Raw genomic sequence first — 24,859 nt, 5'->3', positions numbered from 1 at the left:
TTTTGGCTGAATTCTTTGATATTTAGAATAAAATAGAAATAGTTTTAAAAGATAAGTCACAATAAGGACCAATGGTTATATTCTACAAACATGAGTTTTGACTTTTACATAGTATTCACTTTAAGAGGCTCAGATCTCATGCTTTTTGGGCCAGTGGGCTGCTTCTCATCTGTATTTGCTTTTTTCTTTAGATATTAGGATCAAGGAAGAGGAACCTGATCCTGAAGAGTGGCAGCTCAGTGGCGATTCTACATTGAATACCAATGATCTAACACACTTAAGAGTACAGGTGGTAGATGAAGAAGGGGACCAACAACATCAAGAAGGAAAAAGACTTCGGAGGGTAGCTTGCACCTGTCCCAACTGTAAAGAAGGTGGTGGGAGGTATGCACACATGAAACATTCTCTCTCTCTCTCTTTCTTTTTTTTTAAGGTGCTAATATCATCACCCTAATTTTTGAAATACTGCATGCTGTATCAATTATGGGAAATTATTCATTACATGATCATTTTGTGTGTGTGTCTGTATGAGTGTGGCAGAAAAAGTTAGAGAACAAAATATATAAGATAGAATTTTCACATCTAAACGCCTTTTTTAAAACTAAAGTTACTTGATTTGCCTTAAAAAAATGTAGCAGATGCCATTTAATAGGCCTATTTGTAAATCAGCAATGAGATTTGCCTAAATACAGATAAAGTTGATTTTTAGCTTGAGAATAGCAATTATATAAAAATAAGAAGTTCAGAAATAGTTGATAAGCATAAACATTTTCTAAACATTTTCTATTTTCAACAGAAATGAATAATAAGCCTAATGATGGAATTTTTTAAAAAAGTGGAGCTGTAGTATTTCAGTTCAGTGCTTTAAAAAAAATAAAAGTTTAGACAGAATAACATGACAGGAAAAACTAAAAACAGATCACTGATTGTATTAAATGTGACTGGATTAAGCTTAATAATTAAGAACTTAAAACTCAGATCATATTTAAAAAATATAAAATCCAGCCTTATGTTGACTATAAGGGACTTCTCAAATAAATTGGCACAGGAATGTTGAAGATAAAGGTATGGAAAAAGATATATCAGGCAAATGTTAACAAGAAAACTTGGATAGCAGTGTTACTATTAGGCAATGAAGGATTAAGGTGAAAATCATCAAATGGATAAAAAGGGGTAGGTTTCCTAATAATAGAAAAATTTCACCATAACTTTGAAATACACAGAGCAGAAACTGATAGAATGCTATAGAGACAGAGATCAAATCCCCAGTTGTAGCAAAAAGCCTTAACACATCTCTCTCAGAAACAGTTTAAATAGACTAAATATCCTATTAATTCAGTTAATGAACTTGAAGTAGCCTTTCTATCTGCCTTTGAGTTGGCACTATTAGTTGATTTGCATATTGACCAGTCCATTCGCAGTGATGGTAATAATGACTAATAACTGCTGACGTTGAGAGTTTTAGACAGTCTCATAAGTGAGGCACAGAGAGGTTGAATGACTTTGGGATTTGGACCCAGCGTCTTACTCCAGAGCCTAACCACTATACTGTACTTACCGCCTCACAAGTGAATTTGCTTCTGCATCTGATCCTTAGGTGTTTGTATTTACTGGTAATTATTTTAATTGTTTGAAATATTATTTACTCTTTGAAATGTTTTGATCTGTTTAAATAAGTAAATGTGGAATTTTGTGTAGGCAATAACTTTTCTGAAATTTACTCTCATTTTTAGGATAACTTTCAAGATAAATTGTTCATGAAAGTCAAATCTAATTGAGGGTCAGAGTCTGGTCTATGTTTTACTTATTCATTTTCTTGAAAATGAAAATCCTTCAGATTGGTTTTTATTAAACTGAAACATGCTCATAAAAATTCAGAAATACAGAATAATATTAAAAGAATACCGAACTTTTATACCACATCAAGATAACCATTATAACATTTTTGTATATATTCTTCCACACATATCTTTTGAAATCATCTTATTCTTACTGTTTTATGTGTCTGCTCTTATTTTGAAAATTTTTGTGACCATATTTCCAAGTTTATATAGAGTCTACATCAATTTTTTAATGGCTGTTCTGTTACTGTATGGGTGCATAAGAATTTAACATCTTTTTTGTGAGTTTATTATTGTCATTCCAATCCTTACACATACATTTTTGCACATTTGCCTGATTACTTCATCAGTGTAAGGTGGCGGAAATGAAATTGTTGGATCAAAGGGAAATTGTCTGCTTTTCTGTCTGTATCAAGTTATACTCCTACCAGTGGTGTATGAAAGTATCTGCTTTCCCACACCGTTGCCAACAGTGTATTTTACTTGTTTTTTAATACCTTTTAAAGTCTGACAGATGAAAAATAATTCCTCATTATTGTTTCATTTAGTATTTTTTGGTACATTGTGAGATTCATTTTTTGGTTTGTTATTTTACCATTTTAAAATTTCTTTTGTGAATTATTTGTCTTGTGAATCTGTTAACAGTTTGTGTGTATAACTGTCATATATGCAGATATTTTTTTCCTAGTTTTAAATTGTCTTTCGTCAGTGGTTTGCATAATGCATTGTGAACACAAGTAAGAGTTCCATCACTTAAAAGTTTGCAAACTTTGTTTTATGTACAAAATTTTTAGTTGGTCAGTCTTTATGAAATAACCTTATAAGGAGACTTTTATTTTTTTCTAGAACTTCTGTGAGTTCTTTTTTTTTTTTTAACTTACTTATTCTAAGCAATCACAATTGAAGTTCTTAAGAAAAAACTATGTTTCTTAGAGCTCATTTGAACAAACTTCACCTAACATGCATGATAGGCACAATTGTATCATTGACAGTTGCTGCATCTAATTAATAAAAGCATAGCATATAGTAAATCCAGAACATTCCAAAGTGTTCTGCAAAGTGAAATAAGCAGTACTTTAAAAATTTTAGAATATTGGCCTTTTGTCCTCAGCCATATTCTATATATATATATTCTATATATATACATATATATGTATAGATTTTTGTATACATGTGTATGTGTATATATATGCATGTATAAAGTGGCATCTTTAGAGAACAAAATTGGATTACCTTGAGCAAGGTGTAAAATATAATATATTTTATATTTATAGTATAAAAATATATAAAGTATAATTAAATACTTAAAAATTGTACTCATCTGGGCATTTAACCAATATTTATTAAGCAGAACCAGCTTCAGAAACTTTTACTCTAGTGGGAGAGACAAATAATTTTAATAGAATAAAGTAAATTCTGAAGGCATTATTGTCATGTGGGTTTCGTGTGGATTAAACATCAGTCCATATTTTAAAAATTTTCTTCTCTGTCAGCATTTCAGTTGGTGTCTCATTTCTCCCATCCCAAGTAAAAGAAAGTACTTGATGTACTTAACTTTTCCGAATTCCCATACTGAGAATTAGCTTTATTTATTCTGTGTCACTCTGTCTTGGCGTTGTTAAATTATCGAGAACAAGTTTAGGCAGTCAGGAATAGAAACTTAAAACTGTTCGCTTTTTCTGGGTTGTATAATAAGTATTAGTGGTCTGATTATGTAAATCAAGAAGAAAACTTATGGTCAAATCTTTTATTAACTTTTTATTTGTTGAGAAAGTCAGTTCTCTTCCTTCATATCACATACCATAAATCCATATCTAGCATATCTAGATCTTATCTTCAATAAAATTTCCTTTTTAAATAGAAACTTGGACCCGGGTATTAGGCTTTTCCTTTACATGACATATATGTGTGTGCATCCCTGGCCCCCCTCCCTTTTTTTTCTTAGATGCCTATCCCATTTTAAAATAGTATTTCTTGTTTTCTTATAATTCAATTGAAAATATCTTTCCCGGGCGTTTTGGTTCTTCAAGAACCCAGATTCATTACTGTAATTTGTTATAATCTTGTGCTTTGTTAGTGCTCTCAAGGTAAATTTTTCTAAGTTAGTAGTAAAATAGCACTTTTGAGTTTATAAAAGCACATCAGTTCACTCGAGTGGTATGCTTAGTATATTGGCAAGAAGTCATAAGTACAAGAGTGAAGTGATTTGGGTTCTCTGTGAAATTGCTATGGTGAACACAATATGTAAAATTGGTTTGTACACCAATAATCACAAACATTGCTCTTTTTCTTAGGGCTGTTTAAGAATAAAATAAATTTTAAAAGCTAAATTAAATGGAAATACTGGCTTTGGTTAATACTTTGGCATTACAGGTGAGCCAGAAAAACCTGTTTCACTCAACTCAGCTCTTGGAAAAGAGTTGTAGAAATTGGGGGTGGACTGGAGCAGAAACTAGAATTGTGTTAGATTATGACGTCCTTGCCCTTAAGACAACAGCATGACTCCTCCTTGTCTTTACTTATGCTATTCCTCTGCCTGGAATGCCTTCCCTCCTTTCTATCTAAATCCTACCCACCTCTTCCACGAAGCCTTCTCTAACTACTGGAGCCCACATTGATGTCTCCCTGTTCAGAACACCTATGGCATCTAACAGCCAGCACTGCACCGTTTAGCACTGTTTGTCCTATGGCAATTTCACATGCTACTGAGTGTGAGTACATTAAAATATAAATGTGGGGAAATATGCATTTTTCCAGTAAAATTTGAAAAACGATAGGTATAATATATAAAGGAGGATTTGCAGGCTTATGGAAGGTTTATAGGCTATATCTAGACTGTGAGATTGGGGGAGGAGGGGAAGTTGGGGGTCTTAAATGTACCTTTTTTTTTTAATCTTAGAGAAATATTGCAAAGTTTATATGATTTTGACAATGAGTCTTAAATGTCATGTTTTTTATAAACTCATTTATTCAGTAACTAGCCTTATTTTTTTTTAGAGGATGGGTAATAACATTTTCTATAATGTTTAATACTTATTTGAATATCAGTTCTGGAATCAAAAAAGTTTTCTTCTTGCTTAGGCTGAAATACTTGTGTTCATTCATGTAATAAGCACATATCCCCCAAACTTTATTCTTGGTATCAAATACTAAAATATAACAAACGTCAAATTTTGCACTGTGGAGAACTGTATTTTTATTATATCACTGATACATAATTTGAGGTATCTTTACGTGGTTAATATGAAGGGAACTTTTAATTGTAAAGATAATTTTGATTGATATTTATTTCATATAGTGCTAAGGGAGCTGAGACAATAGCTTTGTCTAGATTTTTTCCTTTGATTTTTCTCCAAGTCAGTGTATACTCAGGGTGTGGCTGTACAAATATATGAATAAATATGCTTAAGTCAGGTTAAAGTCTGCCTAAGGTGCTTTATCTGTTTTTTAATTGTACCTGTAATTAGTTCTGCAGTCATTTCTTGGTTTTTATTTAATTTTTAAATTAGCTGACATCATGACTTTGAATAGACCAGTTAGTTTCTTATACAGCTGACTTAATGTGGATTGGGCCTATGCATCAAATTTGTGAATGGTTCTGACAGAATAATAAATAGTTTTATTTATACATTCTTTATGAAATGTCCTTTTAAATTATATAATTCTTGAGCATATTTACATTTGGACAGCAATCACATTAATTCTGAAGTAAAATTAATATGTAATACTTATATGTTTGAGACATATAAATTTTTATTTAAATTGATTTTAAATGGCCTTGGTTTCTGATCTCATGGCGATAATGTCTTCTATTTGAAATTCAACACGGGAATATATGATACAAATGGTAATGTTTATTTGAATATTTTCATATAAGTATATATTATTCTTTGTGTGTTTTTTAGAGGTACCAATCTTGGGAAAAAGAAGCAACACATTTGTCATATACCAGGATGTGGTAAAGTCTATGGGAAGACCTCACATCTGAGAGCTCATCTGCGTTGGCATTCTGGGGAGCGCCCTTTTGTTTGTAACTGGATGTTCTGTGGTAAAAGATTTACTCGAAGTGATGAATTACAGAGGCACAGAAGAACACATACAGGTTACTATTTACTTTTAATGGACAAAAGTAAAATTAAGTAGGTCTTTGACATTATAGGGCTACATACTACCCAAAGTTTTTGTTGTTGTTTTGTTTGTTTGTTTGTTTTTTAAGCATACCTTACTGATCTGGATCTTTTAAAGTATGACCAGTTCCATCCAGTTTTTATCTTCAGCAACACCAATTTAAAAACCATAATTCTGGGCCCCTGGGTGAGGTGGCTCATTTGTTAAGCATCTGCCTTCGGTTCAGGTCATGATCCCAGGGTCCTGGGATCAAGCCCCCTATTGGGCTCCCTGCTCAGCAGGGAGGCTGCTTCTCCTTCTTGTTCTGCCTTCTTCTTGTTCTTTATTATAAATAAATAAAATCTTAAAAAAGAAGAAGAAGAAGAAAGAAAAGAAAAAGAATAATTCCAAATAAGCCAAATATGGCTTGCCTTGTAAAATGACATTTTATTTTATGCGGACTTTGGTTAGCTTCCCCCCCCCTTTTTTAGTTAGGTTTTTTGTTTTATTTTAACATTGTTGAATGTCTTAAGCCTTATTTATGCTATTCTTGTTTATTATGTTAACATTTTGAAGATTTATGTATTTCTTTTAGAGAATATGGGGGGAGGGGGAGATGGGAGAGAGCATCTTTTTTTTTTTTTTAAAGGTTTTATTTATTTATTTGACAGAGATAGAGACAGCCAGCGAGAGAGGGAACACAAGCAGGGGGAGTGGGAGAGGAAGAAGCAGGCTCATAGCAGAGGAGCCTGATGTGGGGCTCGATCCCGTAACGCTGGGATCACGCCCTGAGCCGAAGGCAGACGCCCAACCGCTGTGCCACCCAGGCGCCCCGGGAGAGAGCATCTTAAGCAGACTCCTCACTGAGCATGGAGCCAGACTGTGGGCTCAGCGCAGAGCCAGATGCGGGGCGATCTCACGACCCTGAAATCATGACCTGAGCCAAAACCAAGAGTTGGCCACATAACTGGCTGCACCACGCAGGCACCCCCATGTTAACACTTTAAATTAGTTGTCTCCTTTTACTCTTGACCTTTCTTCTTCTTCTTCATCAATACTACAATAAAGAATAATTCCTTTTTTTCTGATGAATTCAAGCATTTCACCTTTTCTCATTTTAATACCTGTGAGGTAAGCAAAAAACATTGCAATAACCAAGGTGTTATTGATGGAAAGACTCTCTTTGATTTAATTGTTTTTACATGGTATTGTGTGGTTCTATGGAATGAGCCTAGGAATGACCCAAACTAAATCTAACTTAATATATTTTAGAGATAGTTTTCTCCTGCTACCATTTAATGGTCAAGATGTTCATCAGTCTGTGCTCAACACTGAAGAATTTAAAAATATATATCTACAGTAGTCACTAGAGGGCTTAGAAGGAAGAAGTGTGGTGAAATGAAAGACAGTGTTGGTTTTGAAGTCTCCTCGATCTGGATTCAAATCTAGGTTCTCTGTTAGATTAGGCAAATAAGCTGTCTCTGACTCTGCTTTCACACCTTCTACGTTGTCTTTAAATATATAAAATAACCTGTGAAGTATGTAGTAGTATACATATTACATATTCTACTTGTTTTATTTTCTGTCTCACTTGTTAGGTAGGTAGATGAGCTTATTAAACTGTTCGAAACTACAACAAACAATGTAAGAAAGTAGATAAAGTATGCTCAGAGGGAGAGATCATTGTTGCTTGCGATAGTAAGGCATTGTTGAGCAGTGGGCTGGGATAGTAGACTTTAAGATGGCCTGATAACAGAATTTTCCTCTGTGGAATTTGATCAGCAGGATATAAAAAGGAATAATATAAAAGGAAAAAAAGGTCTGATCAAATAAATGTGGGAAACACTTGGTTTGTTTAACCAGCAGTGACCAAGGGTCACTACAAGTACCTTCAAGGCACAAGGTACCTCTTAGGGCCTTTAATTGAACATCAATAAGACTTCATCTCTAAGTGGGGAGATGTGGTATGCGTAGCATTTCCCAGCCTCCTCTTATTGTGCCATTTTCCATGGAGCATCTCTCAGGATTAATTCCATGAGAAACTTTGGGAAATACTTTCCCAGAAGGATAGAATAGTATGTGAATAGAAAAGATGAGAGACTATTTGCCATGAGTGAAGATGAGAATCTGTATAGTACATTTCTGTTAATAAGTAGGATTGAGCCACATAGAGGTCCTTTTAAGTTCGGCAGTAGAGAATTTAAACTATTTAGTTATCTGCAAGTTACTCTTACATTCCCATACCACTTAGTAAAATGGTGGAATTTTACACTGTGATACAATTTGGTATTTGAAGATTTGTCTGACATCGATTTATTGGATTGGAGAGGGAATGACCTAAGGTATCATTGGAGCATAGATCAGGCATGAAGTCTGGTGAGGTGCTGCTTGGGGTGGAGGTGCTGGAATGAGATAGGTGAGAATTTTGAAGGACATTAATTAAGAAAATACAAGATCTGTTTATTGATTGATTTCTCTCTGGATTCCCTTTAGATTGGCCTTTTGCTTTATCTTCCAGTAATTCTGTTACATAGTAGGTCTTTGACATTAAATAGACTTTCAGTCTGTCTTTTGTATTTAAAAAACATATTTTATTCATGCTGGGAGATTTAGGCATCAGGATCTTAAGTTTAGTATCATGATATATGAGGCTTCCTCTTGACATTCCAACTAAAATCAAGTTCTCTAGCCATCTCCTTACTCCTGGGATTACTTAGTCTTAATGGACCTCAAGCTTGTGTTTTTGCTTTAATCTAGAAGTACTCTGCATAGTTACTTGAATTCACATTTAAGAGTTGAAGGTTTAGTATCATGGATATGACATGTTAATAATATCTTAAATATAGCTTAAAACTATACTCTTTAAAGAAGTATGTTACAGATGGTCATTTTTTAGCTGTATGGTGTTTTGTAATATGTTTCAAAACAAACTGTTGGCATAGTTGAAATGTTAATGTCTCATCTTAGTATCAGTCTAGAATGTTTGAAAATCACTTTTCATTGAAAAGTAAAGATGACCGATTTATTTTGAGGAAAAATAACTCTAGGAGAGAAATTTTGCAGGGGCAGCTCATGAAACTAATACAGTTTTAGTTGAACTCTGCTTCCTGTCCCTCACTGTCAGCTAGGTTGGCTTTCTTTCTCAGCAAATGATCAGTCTATTAATGTTGAGTTTAAAAAATTGAGTAACAATTTTTTTTTAACAGGTGAGAAGAAATTTGTTTGTCCAGAATGTTCAAAACGCTTTATGAGAAGTGACCACCTTGCCAAACATATTAAAACACATCAGAATAAAAAAGGTATTCACTCTAGCAGTACAGTGCTGGCATCTGTGGAAGCTGCACGAGATGATACTTTGATTACTGCAGGAGGAACAACACTTATCCTTGCAAATATTCAACAAGGTTCTGTTTCAGGGATAGGAACTGTTAATACTTCCACCACCAGCAATCAAGATATCCTTACCAACACTGAAATACCTTTACAGCTTGTCACAGTTTCTGGAAATGAGACAATGGAGTAAATATTACACAAATACTTATTCATTGTGGTTATTTTTATACAGTAGTGAGAAGAATATTGTTCCTAAGTTCTTAGATATCTTTTTATTGATGTGCAAAAATTTTTGGATTGACAGTAACTTGGTTATACATGACACTGAAATGCCTTACTTTGTATGATATTCCATAGTATATTAAAAATGGTAAAATTGCATGGGTTTTGTAGGTACTTTTGGAATCTAGAAGAAATGAAATTTTACCAAGTTATATAAAGAGAAAATTGAATTTAACAATGCGAATGGTAGTCTAACCAAATGCATCAATCCTGTGTGGTTTAGTGTAAAAATGAGAACATGTTGGTATTTATCTATTGTAAGATAAAAAAAGTTGGTGGGTGAAAGAAATCATGTTATGATAAAAAAAAATTTTTGTAATTTTCTTGATGACTGGAATTTTTATTATGCATAACTGACAAATCAAGTTTCCAAGCAAATGTTACATAGTGTAGGCTTTACTTAGCTTATCAATTTGTCATTTTGAAGCTAATTATTTTAATTAGGTTAACTATGTACAATATTTTAAGCATTACTCTTGTAAGATTTTGAAAACTACATTTTAACATGGAACTCTAGGGATAGTCACCTTTTAAATCCTGTTGAAAAGCCATGTTTAAGATTTAATTTGCCAAAATAATGTCTTGTTAATATTCTTTCAATAACGAAGTTGGGCAATATAACCAATGTTTAAAAAAAAAGTTTAAAATGTATAGGTTGAGGCATTTGGGTGGTAAGAAAATGTTACAGTGAATTATCCCTTTTCTTGAATATTGGAGGACCAAAAAAATAAGGTGTATTGCGTCTTAGCAGTGATTTTTTTTTTTTTTTATCCAATCTTGTTTCCAAAAACCATATGTCTGCCAGGGCCTTAAAAGCCATCATGTAAATTACCAGTAAAGTATAACATATGCAAACATAACAAAATCACTTCCATAGTGACGATACTCCAACCATATGGATATTAGTCATAGAAAACTAGAGGTTTATGATATTTTTTTAAGTCTTTTTTTTTTTTTTGTCTAGGTAGTCAGTCTGCACTTAAATATCAACCATTTTCCTTTTTTGCTTCTTCCCTTTAAATTTATATGTATCCAGTACATTTAATTGAGAAATGTATGTTTTTTATTATGCTGTATTTTCTTTTTATTTTTTAATTATTGTTTATATTTTCAATTATTAAAAAAATGTACAAAATAAAGATTCATTGCTGGTCTTGTAAGAGCTATACAATTTTCCTAAATGTATACCTATAACTGCAGCAGTTCACCTATTTCAAAAATTTGGAATTCTGTTCATTTGTTATTCTTAAGACCACCTCAAATTTAAAGGCTACCTTATTGTACGTTTAAAGTGTATTATAACAGTGTGGTAGTTAATAAAACACTATTTTTTTTCTTTTGAGTTTGTTGTATTCCTATGCATTTAAAATATTTGAAGTGGTATGGGGTAAGAAAAATCTGTGTGATTTATTTTCTTCATCTTAGCCTTTTGTTCACAGTTTCTTGATTTCAGACACTGAAATTGTGAGCAGGTATGTTTACTTGGAAGAGTAGAGGCGCTAAAAGATTACTGATTTTTCACCTGAGAATGAACTAACTACTAAATAAGACTTTTGAAGAAAATCTTTTAAGTCCACATTGATCGATGTTAATTATAATGATGTTATTTTGCAAACCTTGGTTTTTGCTTCCCTTGTTAAAGCAGTGCAGAATAGTTTGATTTATTAAAAACTTGAATTTACATGCAGATTCTTGAAAACGTTAACATGTTTTGGTAAACCATGGCAAGAGTTATTTGAAAGTTATGTTTCGGATTTGTGGATGTCTAATGATAAAAGCAGAGTAAGAGGAAGGAAGAAGTTAACAACGACTATATTTTAGATATTTTAAAATTAAAAGTCCAGTTACTTTCCATATGTGTACAGTGGGGGTAAAGGATTGAGATTTCCGTTGTCTGTTTTCCAGGCCCAGTCTGACACTATCAATAATATCTTTGAATGCATAGGACAACTGTTGATACACATAAAAACACAGGCAAAGTTTTCCTAAATATGAGACTTAAGCTTGTGATGTGCAATAGGAAGTATTACTTGAATTATAGAAATTAATGGAATGTACAATTATTTTGAAGTTAGAAGGATTAGAATTTGAATCTTTAAACTCCAGATAATTTTTAGAATTTTTTTCATTATTGAGGATGTGTGAAGAGGATTATGTGAGAGGGTTGCTCACTTGAGCAAAATACCCATTAAGTCAGGAGATTAAAAATCTTTTTAGAGTGTGATAGTAGAGATGTTTTTAAATAATATTGAAATTTTACAGTAAGTTTATAGAGTGTTTTTGATCCATGAGTTTCCAAGCATATTTTATCAGTTCTTAGAGCATGAATACAATGAAGAAAGTAAGTAGTCCTGAAAATTATTTAAATAAGTAAATTTTTGGATTTTAAAGAGTGCCCACTAGGAATATGTCAGTGAGCTTTGAATCTTTGCCTCACCAAAAAATCCGTTTCACCCTCAGCCTAGGTGATTTCAAATATTTCTCTTTTTGTATTTAAAAATGCTGAATATATTGATGATATATTGATTTTTTTCTAGTTATAGAATCTTAGTATTGAGTATATTAGTGCAAGTATACTCTTTAATAGGTGTTTCATCAATTGCTTTATTTTCATGAAGGCTAGAGTGCATATTCAGTGTATTTACATGCAGATAATTCCTGTTTATCAGAACGTACTCATCTAGTAGGATGTCTGTACTTTGCATACCTTAAAGAAAATATCACTTAAGAAAATTTTATTTTCTGTATCTTGAGACTTAATGACTTTGAGAAGTAATTCAGTTAACCAAAAAGCACATAAAGCTTTAAAGGAATACACCTATTGCATAGGGGCGCCTGCGTGGCTCAGTCGTTAAGCATCTGCCTTCGGCTCAGGGCGTGATCCCGGAGTTCTGGGATCGAGCCCCATGCCAGGCTCTTCTGCTGGGAGCCTGCTTCTTCCTCTCCCGCTCCCCCTGCTTGTGTTTGCTCTCTCGCTGGCTGTCCCTATCTCTGTCAAATAAATAAATAAAATCTTTAAAAAAAAAAAAAAAAAGGAATACACCTATTGCAAAAAGTCGGGTGCCTTGTAAGTGACTGGGCAAAATAGTGAAAATGCTTAAGATATTTCAAAGTAGTGAAATGCTTAAATAGTAAAAATACATGTATGCATAAGTTGAAGGCATGTCAAACATACTTCATAAAAATAGTGCTTAGCCAGTATTGTTCAACAGAAAATGCTGGGAGCATTTAAAAATGTCCACAGGTCTTGCTGCATTTTGACCAACTAACCCTACATTTCTGGGGATGGAGAATATGCATGTGTCTTGTAATCACTCCTTAAGTGGCTCTGATAAACACTCCTGGATTAGAATCACTTAAATAGAGCAAGCATCTTACTATCTTAATAGTTCAAATCCTAATACTACTCTCATCCCAAAGTTTTTGTTTTATTAAAAATCTTGTATTCAATTTTGTTTGAAGTTTGTGATTATTATTAATAACATTTGGCTTTAAAATATGTAAGTTGATATGTTGGTCGTGCTATCCTATCAGACAATTTGGTTCTTAATTAAGTTGGTAAGAATTGTTTTCAATGTAAAAGAACTATTTGTTTCACTAAATAATATGTTTAAAACTTTTTGTCATAAATGAATAGTAAGTCTTTTTGTTGTCTGGTAATGAGCCCAAAACAACTTGGTTGGTATCTTGGGAACAAGATTTGGCATTTTAGTGAAATCACCTCCTCTAGTGTTGGAGACACAAAGATACTGATTTGGTCCTTTGTTTGGACAGATTTGTATATAATCAAATAGATTGTGGTAAATATATACTAGCAGCAGATGCAAAGTGCTCTAGAAATGTAGAGGAGGAAAATTCTGCATGAAGAAATCGGGGAAAGTCAGAGGAAATGGCATCAGCAAAGGTGCAGTGTAGTTTGTTGTGGACGATTAGGGGGGCTTGTGAGAGTTGGAGGAAATTGCAGAGGAGGTCAGAATTTAATCTTTACCAGTGTTCGGAACCCTAGGTCTTAGAAAAATGCACATTAGTTCTCAATTCAAATCCAGGTGGTTCAAACACTGCATGGGGATTGTTTGAGCTAAAGTCTGAACCTTGGAACACGGTCATACTTACAGAAATGGGGGAGAAAGAGGAGTCATCAAGGAGGCTATCAGAAACCATAGTGTCACGATGGTGATGGACATTAAATGCAGTAGAGAGGTTAAGTTGGATGAAAAGTCAGAAAAGGCTATTGGTTTTGGCAATAAGGAGTTGCTTGCTGATCTTTGTAAGCAGTTGAGAGTATTTGGGTAAAAGACTGATTGAGAGCATAGGAGAAGAGGCTTTGGGGACAAGTACAGCATATTCTGTTAAATTTGGTGGTAAAGAGCAGAAGGGCAGATGCTGAGTCAGGAAAGAAAATTGCTCAAGTTTCTCATAAAAGTGGAACATTTTTATATTGATAAATATTAAGAGTAAAAATTTAAGTGACCTCTAAGCTGGGGTTGAAAATTTTAAAGAACTGTATATGTTGTCATGTATTCTTACCATTTTATCACTGTATATTTAAATGCAGCTTTTTGGTGTTAGAAGTGCTGAATGGAGGTCTCTGTTTACTTCAGCCTTTCTCGACTCCCCAACTTTTAACTCCCTTTCTTCTTTTCTAAATCCATATTAAGCTGCATACTTGATGTGTGGAAACAGATGGGTTTCCTACCATCTTAAAACCTAATTTTTATCATCCATAAAAGGGTTAACTAACTGGTATCCCTCAGGATTTTTGTGAGGATTAAAATGTAAGCATTTAACATAGTGTCTCTGGCTTATAGCAGCAACTCATTTTTTTTCTCCCTCTACATCTGTTATTGACTCTGAAGACTATATTTTCTTAGTAAGGGGACAAGTGTTTGAGGGTTTCCATTGTTTGACTATGGTTCGTGCATTGATTTCCTCCAGAAAGGGGGTTTTTTAAATAAAAAAAAATGTGAAAAGAAAACTACAGAATATAAATTGTTGGACAATGTGTCAGGTGACTGCCCCATCAGAAAGGTGGAATTAAGAAGGAAAGAATGAAGCACAGAAAAGTCGTCTTAAGGAAATTACACCCTGATGTAGAATTCTATCCCTCTTTCAACATTCTGGGAACCAGCCAAAGAATCTTTGGTTCATTTTGATTGAATTTAGCATTCAGTCGTTCCAACCTTAAGAAATGCAACTTATTTCTCCAAGAAAAGCCGAAGCCTCCAGTAGACAACAGAAATAAAGGAAATGTTACAGTAGATAACTTTAAGGATATCTGCCCAACTTCTGTGCCATTTTCTGAGGATTACTTCTGCCACCTTCAGAGAGGAGCTAATTAGAGGATTGGACAAGGGGTGGACATCTGGTCAAATTTGAATCAAATAGGTGATTTCTTCTGAGAATTTGGAATTGGAAAACTGATGTCCTGGGAGGCTGAATTTGGAACATGGATGTGAAGCAGAAAGAGGATAAAGCAAAGATGAGAGATCGTACAACTCTGGAAGAAAAAGATGAGAACCGCTGCCTTGATTGCTGATAATTGCAGTTTTTGTTCCAATGTTTTGTGCCTGTCTGCATTGCCTGCTTCTGGGTTCCATGAGCTACCCTTAAAACTGTACAGAGACTCCCTCACTTCCACCTTTAGCTCTTAAGTTTGGGAGACTGTTACTTGCTACCAAATGCCAACTAAAACATCTGCGATACAATTCCTTCTTGCATAAGATATGGTGGTCTGAAATAGTTGATGACTTGGTCCTTTAGAAAATACCACAAAAAATCATCGTAGTGCCAGATGAGTCAGGTTTAGATGAGGGAGAACTTAGTATAGAGCCTGAGTGAGTCAGAAAGGGTGAACCTTGAAGGGCCAGTAAAATGTACCCAAGGGAACTGATTAAAAGGCCTGAAAGTCTGTCTGCACTCTGAGGACTCTTATGAAAGGGCTGTGTATTTGGGGTTAAGGAATACTGGTTTTCTTGCCAGCTTTATTGTTAATGTCCCACACCATATGTTCTTCCATTTATATTTTCATTATACAGATTCAGGTTCAGTTTGGGCCTTGCTTTTAATTGTGTGTGCCCAATTACCGAGTGTTCCTTACACCCTGGTCCCTTAAAAATCTTCAGTTAGTTGCATCTTTCCCATTTTTACTCTTGGTAAATTTCTGTGGCTTTTTCATCTTGAATCATTTAATAAAGGTGAAACTTCACATTGTAACACAGTGCACAGATTTTGGACTTAGACATTCCTGGGTTTATGTCCTGGCTCTGCTGCTTACTAGCTGTGTGACCTCGGACTCTATCAGTTCATTCCCAGCCTCAGCTTTCTAATCTGTAAAATGATAGTAGCATTATCTTCATAAGGGTGATGGAGGAGATGAAATAAGTTAACGCATGTAAACCACTTCTCACAGTGCCTGATGCATAGCTAAGTATTAAGTGAATGTAAGCCTTGGAGGAATCAATACTCTTCCTACACTTGGAAATAATTATCTGCATCTTGTATTAATGTGTGTATCCACTTTGATCTAGTTAGTTGCCTGTCAGCAAACATTAGCAAAATTGCTATTATTTGTATTGTGCCTTTTTATTATGAAGCATTTCAGACATACAGAAAAAAATATGGAAAACAATATAAATGAATACCCGTGCTAACCACCATCCGGCTTTTACAGTCTTAATATTTTACACACATTTACTTGTTTCTTTTAAAAAAGTTATAGCTACAGTGAAATCTGTACAGCCCTGTCATTCCATTTCTTTCCCGTTACCCACAGAGGTAACTGTTACTCTGTTTTTATGTTTATCAGAATGATACCACGGATGGTTTATATATATATATATATATACACATATATATATATATGCATATACAGGATTATCTTTATGTTTTTGAAGCTTTACATAAATGGTATCATACTGTAGATTAACCTTATGAGACTTGTTTTTTCACTAATGTTGAGATGTATCCATGCGAACACCTGTTTCTCTATTAATTCGTTTAAAATGCTATCATTCATTGAATAAGTATATCACAGTTTCTCGATTTTCTTGTTGATGGAAGTTTTGGTTATTTTAAGTTTTTCACTATAAACAATGCAATGAAATACTTGACATGTTTCCTTGTGCATGTGTGTGAGTGTTTGAGGTATGTATCATGAACTTCAATCACTGTTCAATAGAAAATGCTTATCTTCAAGTTTATCGGTATTGCCAAATTGATCTGTACAGTGTACATACCAAATTACAGTCCTGGTCGTGTATAGGAGTTCACATTTTCCCATACCCTCTCTAACCGTTGGCCTTGGCCCATATTTTTTCCAATGAAAAACAATGCAATTTTATTTTGAAATTTGAGAAAATGATTTTTGGGAGAAAAACAAGTTTAAGAAGTTAAGAAGGAATTGGAAAACTTAAGCCACATATATATAAAGAAATTGATACCAGTAGGCATACGCAGACATTTGTCAAGTGCAGCAGAAACAATGTGTGGTTTTCTTACGGGTTCCACCTTTTTTTTTTTTTCAAAGATTTTATTTATTTGACAGACAGCGAGAGAGGGAACACAAGCAGGGGGAGTGGGAGAGGAAGAAGCAGGCTCCCAGCAGAGGAGCCTGATGTGGGGCTCAATCCCAGAACGCTGGGATCACGCCCTGAGCGGAAGGCAGATGCTTAACAACTGCGCCCCCCAGGCGCCCCCCCAGGTTCCACCTTTTAAACTCTCATTCAGCCCCTGCCCTAGTGTGCTACTTCCCACAGCCTCTCACTGTAGCAGTCTCTACGCAGTAGACCACCCTCTCGGATGGAATGTTGTAAAGAAGGCTCCAGCCCAACTAGCTGTCTTCCATTGTGTTCACTTCATCCAGGGGCTGGGAATATAGGCTGTTACTGCACTGGGTCCTCTTGTCTGCCCTGTTCTCTCCAGTTCTTCCCCTGTATCCCTACCCCCACTCCGAATCAAGTACCCCTAATTGATTAGCCTGTCAACTGCATAAGCCAACTTCAAATTGGGGAAACCCTTTCTTGCAGACCCCCAGTTTTGCCATATATTCCCACATGATGGGTGAAATAACTCATGATTTTGATTCTCATTTCCCTGTATTCTGGTGAGGTTGAGCCTATTTTCACTGAGTTTACAATCCATGTTTCCTCTGAAGGGAATTACCTATTTGAATCCTTTACCCTTTTGCCTTTTTGGTTATTTATATTTTTGCATTGATTTTTGTACATTTTTAATACATTCCAGATACGTTTTATTTTAGAGATAACTTAGGCTAATACAATCTTTTCCCAATATGGGGCTTATCTTTTAGCTTTGTGGTGTTTCGTGTGTAAGTTGTTGTTTTGTAAGAGTTTTATTTAATCTGTGGGTTGCAGCTTTTCTTTCTGAAGAAGTTCTCTGGTGTCATAAAAATATTTTCATCTAAAAATTTTAGGATTTTGTTTTTCAGTTTAGCTTATTAATCCAATTTAAAGGTATTTCTCATGATGGTGTGAAGTCTCTTGTATTTTCCTATGAATGTCTTGGCACATTATTGAATGGCCCAACTTTTCCCCCACTGAATGTAATACTATTCTGTCATTTATCAAGTTTCCATTTGTGTGTGGATCTATTCCTTCAGTCCTTTCTGTCTTTCCCGTGCCAGGACCATACGATCAGTACCATGCCTTTCACATCTCCATATCTGGTAGGGCAAGTCTCTGCTCCCCCCTAACCTGTCCCTCAAAATAGTTTTGACTATTCTTGAGCCCTAGCTTTTTCTGAGTTTAGGATTAAAATTGTCAAGGACCGTTGAAAAATCATGTTAGGATTTTTATTGGAATTACGTTGAGTGTATATATTAATTTGGAGGAAGAGTGTTATGCTCCTATCCATGAATAGTCTGTATATTCACTTTAATACTCTTTTTTTAAACTATTTTATCTTTGAAAGGTCTTAAGCATCTTTTTACATTTTTTTCTCTGTAGCTTTTTTGTTATTGTTGCTATGGGGATAGGTTTTTTCTTTTTAAGTTAAATATGGGAATTGGTCAATACTGGTCAATACATGCTATTGAATTTTATAAACTGATTCTGTCTAACAATCCTACATAATTCTCTTGCTAGTTCTAATAGTTTGCCTCTGGATTCTGTAAGACTTTTTATGGGGATAGTCATATTGTCCTCAAATAAGAAAAGATTTGTTTCTTCATTTCCAATTCTGATACCTCTACTTTTTAAAAATACTGCATTGCATTGGTAGCTCAGTGTTTTAGAAGTGGTGGTAACATATCTCTGCCCTGTTTCTACAATTTACTTTTCTTTCCCACATGTAACCTCATTTGATCCTTGTGCTATATGCTTGGCACTTGGGATAAAAAGATGATCAATTCATAGTTTCTGCCCTAAAGAATAATAGGCTGATGACATTCAGACTACAATGGCCTTTCTGACTTATAAAAAATTCTATCTCATTAATCTAGTTTCCTGTACTTTTTCCATTATAACAACATACTCCCTTTATTTCAAAGTTAGGAGAGAACTAGCTTTTTTCCCCTTCTTTTTTCTTTTTCCCCTTAAACATTATCCTCTGAGAGCTCCAGCATAACCGTGCTAAGTGTCCACAGATGTGACATCTGGAACATCGTACCCCAAGTATGCAAGAGCCTGAGTGTAGGCCCTCTGCTTGGCTCGGGGGTTATATGCGCGAGGGCACCTAATAAACATTTTATGACGTTCAAAGAGAGAATGTAGGGGCTTACCAGCTCGGGCTTTAGTGTTAACCTAGAGCTTGCTTGATAGGCCAAATTCAGGGTGGGGGAAAAACCCAGAAAAGTTGCTTATGGGGGGTCTTTTCTGGCTCAAGTCTCCTCACATCTACCCTAGTACTGGAGACAGTCAACCGTGAAACAGAAGAACTAGAAACTATGGGGCAGCAACATATTCATGGAAACAACTTCCTAATCACAGTTCTGGAGGAAGGAAAAAGTAATATTCTGCCCATAAAATCATTATTTGACTAATGACATACACTGGAAGGAGCAGTAGGTATAAACGCCACCACAACCAAGGGGCTTGTATTATCTGGGCCTCTCTGCTGTGCTGGTCCTTTCTCGGTTGGCAAAAGATAAAGGGACAGTTGGTATTTCTTGAGTTCCAGAATTTGAACTGAGGACATAGGGAGGAGAGGCTTGGAGGAAGGAGGTGAGCAGTGAAGAGGAGTGTGCAGGGGAACAGCGGGGCGGGCTCAGCCTTAGCGTTGGCGCTGGGCGTCCTCCGCCCTTGTTCACAGGAGCTAAAGGCTTGCTGCTTGTATAGAGTCAACTCATTCGAAGGTGGCACTTCGGACTCCGACCCCTTGCGATCATCCCTCCCGCGTCCTCGAGGCTTTCCCCCGCAGCCTGAGAGCTGCTGGGAAGCAAGCTGCAAACTAAGTGTCTCTTGGGTTTTCCTCTGCACGGGCGGAGAGCACTGTCCCTTTGCAGACAGTCATAAAATCCGCAGGATCTCCGTGTGGCTCCTGTCAAGTTGCTGGACAGTGAGCCTCCAGCTGCAGGAGGGCCTCCTCCTGCTCGTCCCTGGTCTCTAAACACGAGCAGCCCCACGCTGCGAACTCCCTTGTTTTCGGCAGTCTCTGCCGCCTTCAGGTCACTCTTACCAGAAGGGCAGCGAGGGGGAGTGATGCCGGGGCGTGGCTTGTCTCACGGTCACGTGCTGCACGCCTTCGCCGTCAGCTTCTTGAAGAGGGTCCACGTTTTCTCCACCTCCTCTTCTCAGTTTAGTCCGCTTTCTGCCCCATCGCTCCACTGACAAGCTTTGGAAAAGGTTGATCTCGACCTGCATCTCATAACCACGTAACACGGAAACATTCACGTCCTGCTTGACTCCAGAGTGTTGAGGTCAGTTGGCAATTCTCCCTTTCGTGAAGCAGTCTCGTTCCCCGAGGTCCGTGGCCCTCCCGAGTTTCCTTCTACCTCCTTCCACTTCTCCTCTCCTTTGCTAGCGTTTCTTCTTCTACCTGACACTTAAATGTTGGGTTTTTTAAGGTGTGACCTGAGCTGAATTCTCTCCTCATTTTGCACTCTTACTGGATGATCTCATTCATTCTGGTGATCTCCTTTTACTCCAGACATGGATAGCAAGTTTTCTATCCCTTCATTTGAATTGCAGCTTGAATTTGTCCTCTCCGTTGGAAGTTTCACAGGAACCTCAAAATTTGTATGTTCAAAACTCCGTTTCAAGATGTCTGCCCCAATCGTGGACCACCAGTGTCTATCTTAATAAATAGCATCTTCATATGCATCTAGACTCTCATGCCAGAGAAGTGAGAGCTAACCTTGACCGCCCTCTCCTTCTCATCCCCCATATCGAGCCTGTTGCTATTTCAAGTGTTTCAGAGCCATGCATCCCTCCACACCTCCTCTGCTAGCGGCCTAGCTGGCAGCCATCACTTTTTGCCTTAATCCAGATTAGAGCAATATCCTCTAATTTGGGCTCCTCATAGCCACTCTTCTTGACCCCTCACTAGTCCACTCTCCAAAATAGCAGCCCAGGGTGATTTTGGAAAATACCAGTCTCCTTAAAACTCTTTATTGGCACTTCAAATAGCATCTTGAGTCTTTGCCATGGTTGGTCCCCCGCCAGCTTCACCAGCCTCCTCAGCAAGTCTGCCCCCCATTTTCTGTGCTCCAGCCACCGTGCCTTCTCTCACTTCCTCAGAGAGCTCGCCCTCCTTCCGGCTTGCCTCTGGCCTTGTGGATTCTGTCAAAGCTGCAGGACGGCTCTGGTGTGCTCTAGGTGCTTTTGCCTTATGGGCCCCTTCATAAATTTGCTAAAGAATTGTATCTTATGATAACATTGGTACAAAGATAAATATAATCCAGGTTGGATTCATTTCTTTTTTCTATCGAGATAAAATTCACATAAATGAACCATTTAAAAATGTAAAATTCAGCGGCATTTAATATAGTCACGGTGCTGTGCAACCACCCCTCTAGCTAGTTCGAAAACACTATCTGAAAAAGTCACCCTGTACCTAGGAAGCACTCACTCTCCATAACCCCTTCACCCGGTCCTTTGAGAACCGCCAATCTGCTTCCTGTCTCCATGGATTGATCTCTTCTGGATATTTCAGAGAAGCGGAATATACGACACGTTGCCTCTTGTGCCTGACTTCTTTCACTTAGCACAACGTCTTGGAGGTTCGCCAGGAAACATCATCAGGACTTCATTCCTTTTCACAACTGAATAATATTGCATTGTGTCGATTTACCACCTCTTGTTTATCCATTCGCCCACTGGTGGGCTTCTGGTGGTTTAACCGTTTTGCTCTTGTGAGTAGTACTGCTATGAAGGGTCATGTGTAAGTACTTATTCGAATGCCTGTTTCAATTTGGGGGGGGTTATATACTTAGAAGCATAATTGCTGGATTCATTAGTCACCTGATTTTAAAATGAATTAAAAACATTTGCATGGACCCCTTAATGTATTGTGAGTCTAGGCACTGTGCCTACTGTGCCCGAGGATTAAGTGGACCCTGCCTTCTATTCCTTCCATCTGAGATGCTTCTATTGCATTTTAGCTGCACCATGGGAGGGTACAGGGTGTCCATTGGGAAGAACTAGCGTGCCTCGCAGAGGAGATGGGACCCACTGAGTAAGATAGAGAGTGGATTATTCTCAATTTCCATCCCAGGGAGAAATAAATTGATTGCAATAGTCCTTCTGCGCTCGAAGCGAAGAACTGCTCTGCACATCTGTGTAATCAACTCACTCTCCAGCTTCCTCAGCCGGAGCCTATCCTATCTCCCCGGCTCCTGGCACCAGGGTCCTCTTGGTTCTCATGCTCTCACCCCAGCTCACTGCCTCCCCTTGAGGGCCTCACTTAAACGTTTTGTTTAAAAAAGGAAAATAACTGATGCCCCTAGTCTTGACTATGGCACTGGGGGTGTCACTATAGGTAGTAACATACAACCAACTTACTCCGACCTAATTCCTTTTTTCACTTGTGCTATTGGAAAGTCTCCAGTACAATTTGAACTTTCTGAAGAAAGAAATTCCAAGAAGAGTAAAGTAAAAATAAATAAAATATAATAGAGAACATGGTGCTCTCCCTGGTACTTGACCATAGATTCCCTCTGGTAATTTTGCAGGAACCTGGTGGTAGCAGAAAAGAGAGAGGATAGCCATGTTTTGTTTGAACGTGTCTTTCTCTTTTTATGTTAACCTCAAGTTTCTTTATTTCCCTTCTCTTTGCATCTTTTTTCTTGCATGTTAATTCAGCTAAAGACTAAAGGGGGCTAGTATAGGGTTTTAATCAAAGGAGATAAAGTATCTAAATTTACCAGCTTTCCCATCTAGACTTATTTCTGTCTTTCTTGCTATTTGTCTGCATACCAGGTGGTTAAGAGGAAGAGCCCGGACAGATCTGCCATTGTTTCTTGTTCTTCGCATCAATACTTCCTTATGCTGACATTTGTAACAAGAGAAGATTATAGTCAGAAAAAGTCCCTACCCAATTTTTTTTAGGCAAACCCACAATATTTTCCATTCCTCCTTTTAATTACATCTGCTCTGTGGTTTGGGTAAGCAGACCACATTGCTTGCTGCCTAAATTATTTTCCAACTACCAAATTGCTCCGTCCCTGTACACATCCCCAAATCATCTCCTACATGTTTTCAGGCAAGCCGTCTTTTAGGACATTGAATTATATCCTCTATTATGATATATAATTACAGCATCAATGTCTATACACCTTTTGTTACAAATATATGCTAATTATTTTTTCCTGTTTCAAGATTATTAAAGCAGTTCTTAGCCATTAAAGGAAATTGTCAAGAGAGTCAATATTGAAAGAAGATTGGTGGGGGGGAGAACAGAAGTTTCCATAGATTAACCTAATAACTTTACAGTTGCCATGATGCCTCTTAATATGTTTTTGACAGTTAGTAATTGGTGGATTCTCTCTACTTCCCTTTGAATTATTTTGTGAAGTCAAATGGGTCATCATGAAGCCTAGATACTCAGTAATCTTATTTTATCATGTCAAAATTAGCTCCATTTGGAGATGTGCAAATTGTATTTGTCAGTACTTAGCAAATGTTTCACCATGACGGAAAATTGCCTCTACTTTTGTCAAGAGATCAAGATTATAATAAACACCATGGTAATACAGAATGGCTAATGGGTCTGGAAAACCTGAGGAAATGGGCCAAGACTATCATGGATTTAAAAAAAAAATGCAAAGAGGAAAAGGAGTAAAAAGGCTTTCTGAATCCTAGATTCTGTGAATTTCCCCAAGATTCCCTATTTTATGAGAGCAGCTAGACATAAAAGGTTTTTTAGCCTGTTTGAGATTTTTTCTCTTCTCTAGTTTTCCTTTGGTTTTTCTTCTTTCACTATGAATTAAAGGTCTGGTTTCAATTTCAAATTTTGAACGTGAGACCTGGGACCTTAACAGTCTTAATTCTCAATTGTAAGATCTATTTACCAAAATCATTCTAATGTCCAAGGAATGTGTAGGAAGACAAGAGAAGGTACCTTGTTCAACTCAAAAATAAAATCTAGGGTAGAAGTCTCCTGGCAGGAAGAGGTCTGGCTCTTTGCCCGCTGATTCTTGGAAACTTGGATGAAGAAGGCACTTGTCCATGGGAGCAGGTGTTCACGGCTAATGAAGATAACAAAGCAGAGCGTCTCAGGGCTGTGCCGGAGTTCATCAGCACTTCCCATTACCTGATGTTTCATTACATTCTAAAGTTTCTTCTGGAAAGTCTCGCAAGAGGTGTTTTATGAACAAGTTGTAACTATTTTTATGGATTTTAGTGATTTAGACCAGATTCATGACCCACAACCACATTTGCCATTATGAGCAATATAGACTTTATTTTTTCCAGATTTTGTGCCATGAATATCAATTTTCCCCTCCTTGGAGTAGCACTTAGGGATGACGTTTTAAGAATTATTTTATGTGGTCCTTTACAACTGAAATGAAAATGAAAGGAGATTTTGAGATGGAAACTGACCTTTGCCCCTATGTGAAATCCTGGGAACTGGGAGCTCCCTTTGAGCGTTAGGTGCCATAGGGGTGTGCACAGAATGCTATGGGAGAGCAGGAGAGGGTCATGGAAGGCTTCCTGGCAGAGTGACAAAAGCTGGAGGTGAAATGGGGCTGCATAGGTAAGAAGGGCGAATAGCGCGGGACACTCCCTGCGTCCGCCTCGGTCATCACGGTTCGCTCAGGGCTCAGCAGAAGAGCTGATGAAGTGTAACAGGCAGCCCAGAAAATGTCAATGTGTGATTGCGGAAGGGGCGATCGCTGCGCC

The 24,859-nt window shown here is 36.7% G+C and overlaps 1 protein-coding gene across 1 annotated transcript in view; it reads left to right on the top strand.

The window, feature by feature from the left end:
- Positions 1 to 10,905, top strand: part of SP3 (Sp3 transcription factor) — a 55,358-nt gene extending 44,453 nt beyond the window's left edge. Inside the window, exons 5-7 of the mRNA XM_034642279.1 lie at positions 192 to 384; positions 5,747 to 5,943; positions 9,155 to 10,905. Of these exons, the coding sequence (XP_034498170.1) occupies positions 192 to 384; positions 5,747 to 5,943; positions 9,155 to 9,471 (707 nt within the window). The 3' untranslated portion in view covers positions 9,472 to 10,905. The remainder of the gene's footprint in view (positions 1 to 191; positions 385 to 5,746; positions 5,944 to 9,154) is intronic.
- The last annotated feature ends 13,954 nt before the right edge of the window (positions 10,906 to 24,859 follow it).

The sequence above is a fragment of the Ailuropoda melanoleuca genome, chromosome 2, assembly GCF_002007445.2.
Source record: "Ailuropoda melanoleuca isolate Jingjing chromosome 2, ASM200744v2, whole genome shotgun sequence".
Lineage (NCBI taxonomy): Eukaryota > Metazoa > Chordata > Mammalia > Carnivora > Ursidae > Ailuropoda > Ailuropoda melanoleuca.
The sequence above is the reverse complement of the archived record's forward strand: the minus strand, read 5'-3'. Positions and strand labels throughout refer to the sequence as shown.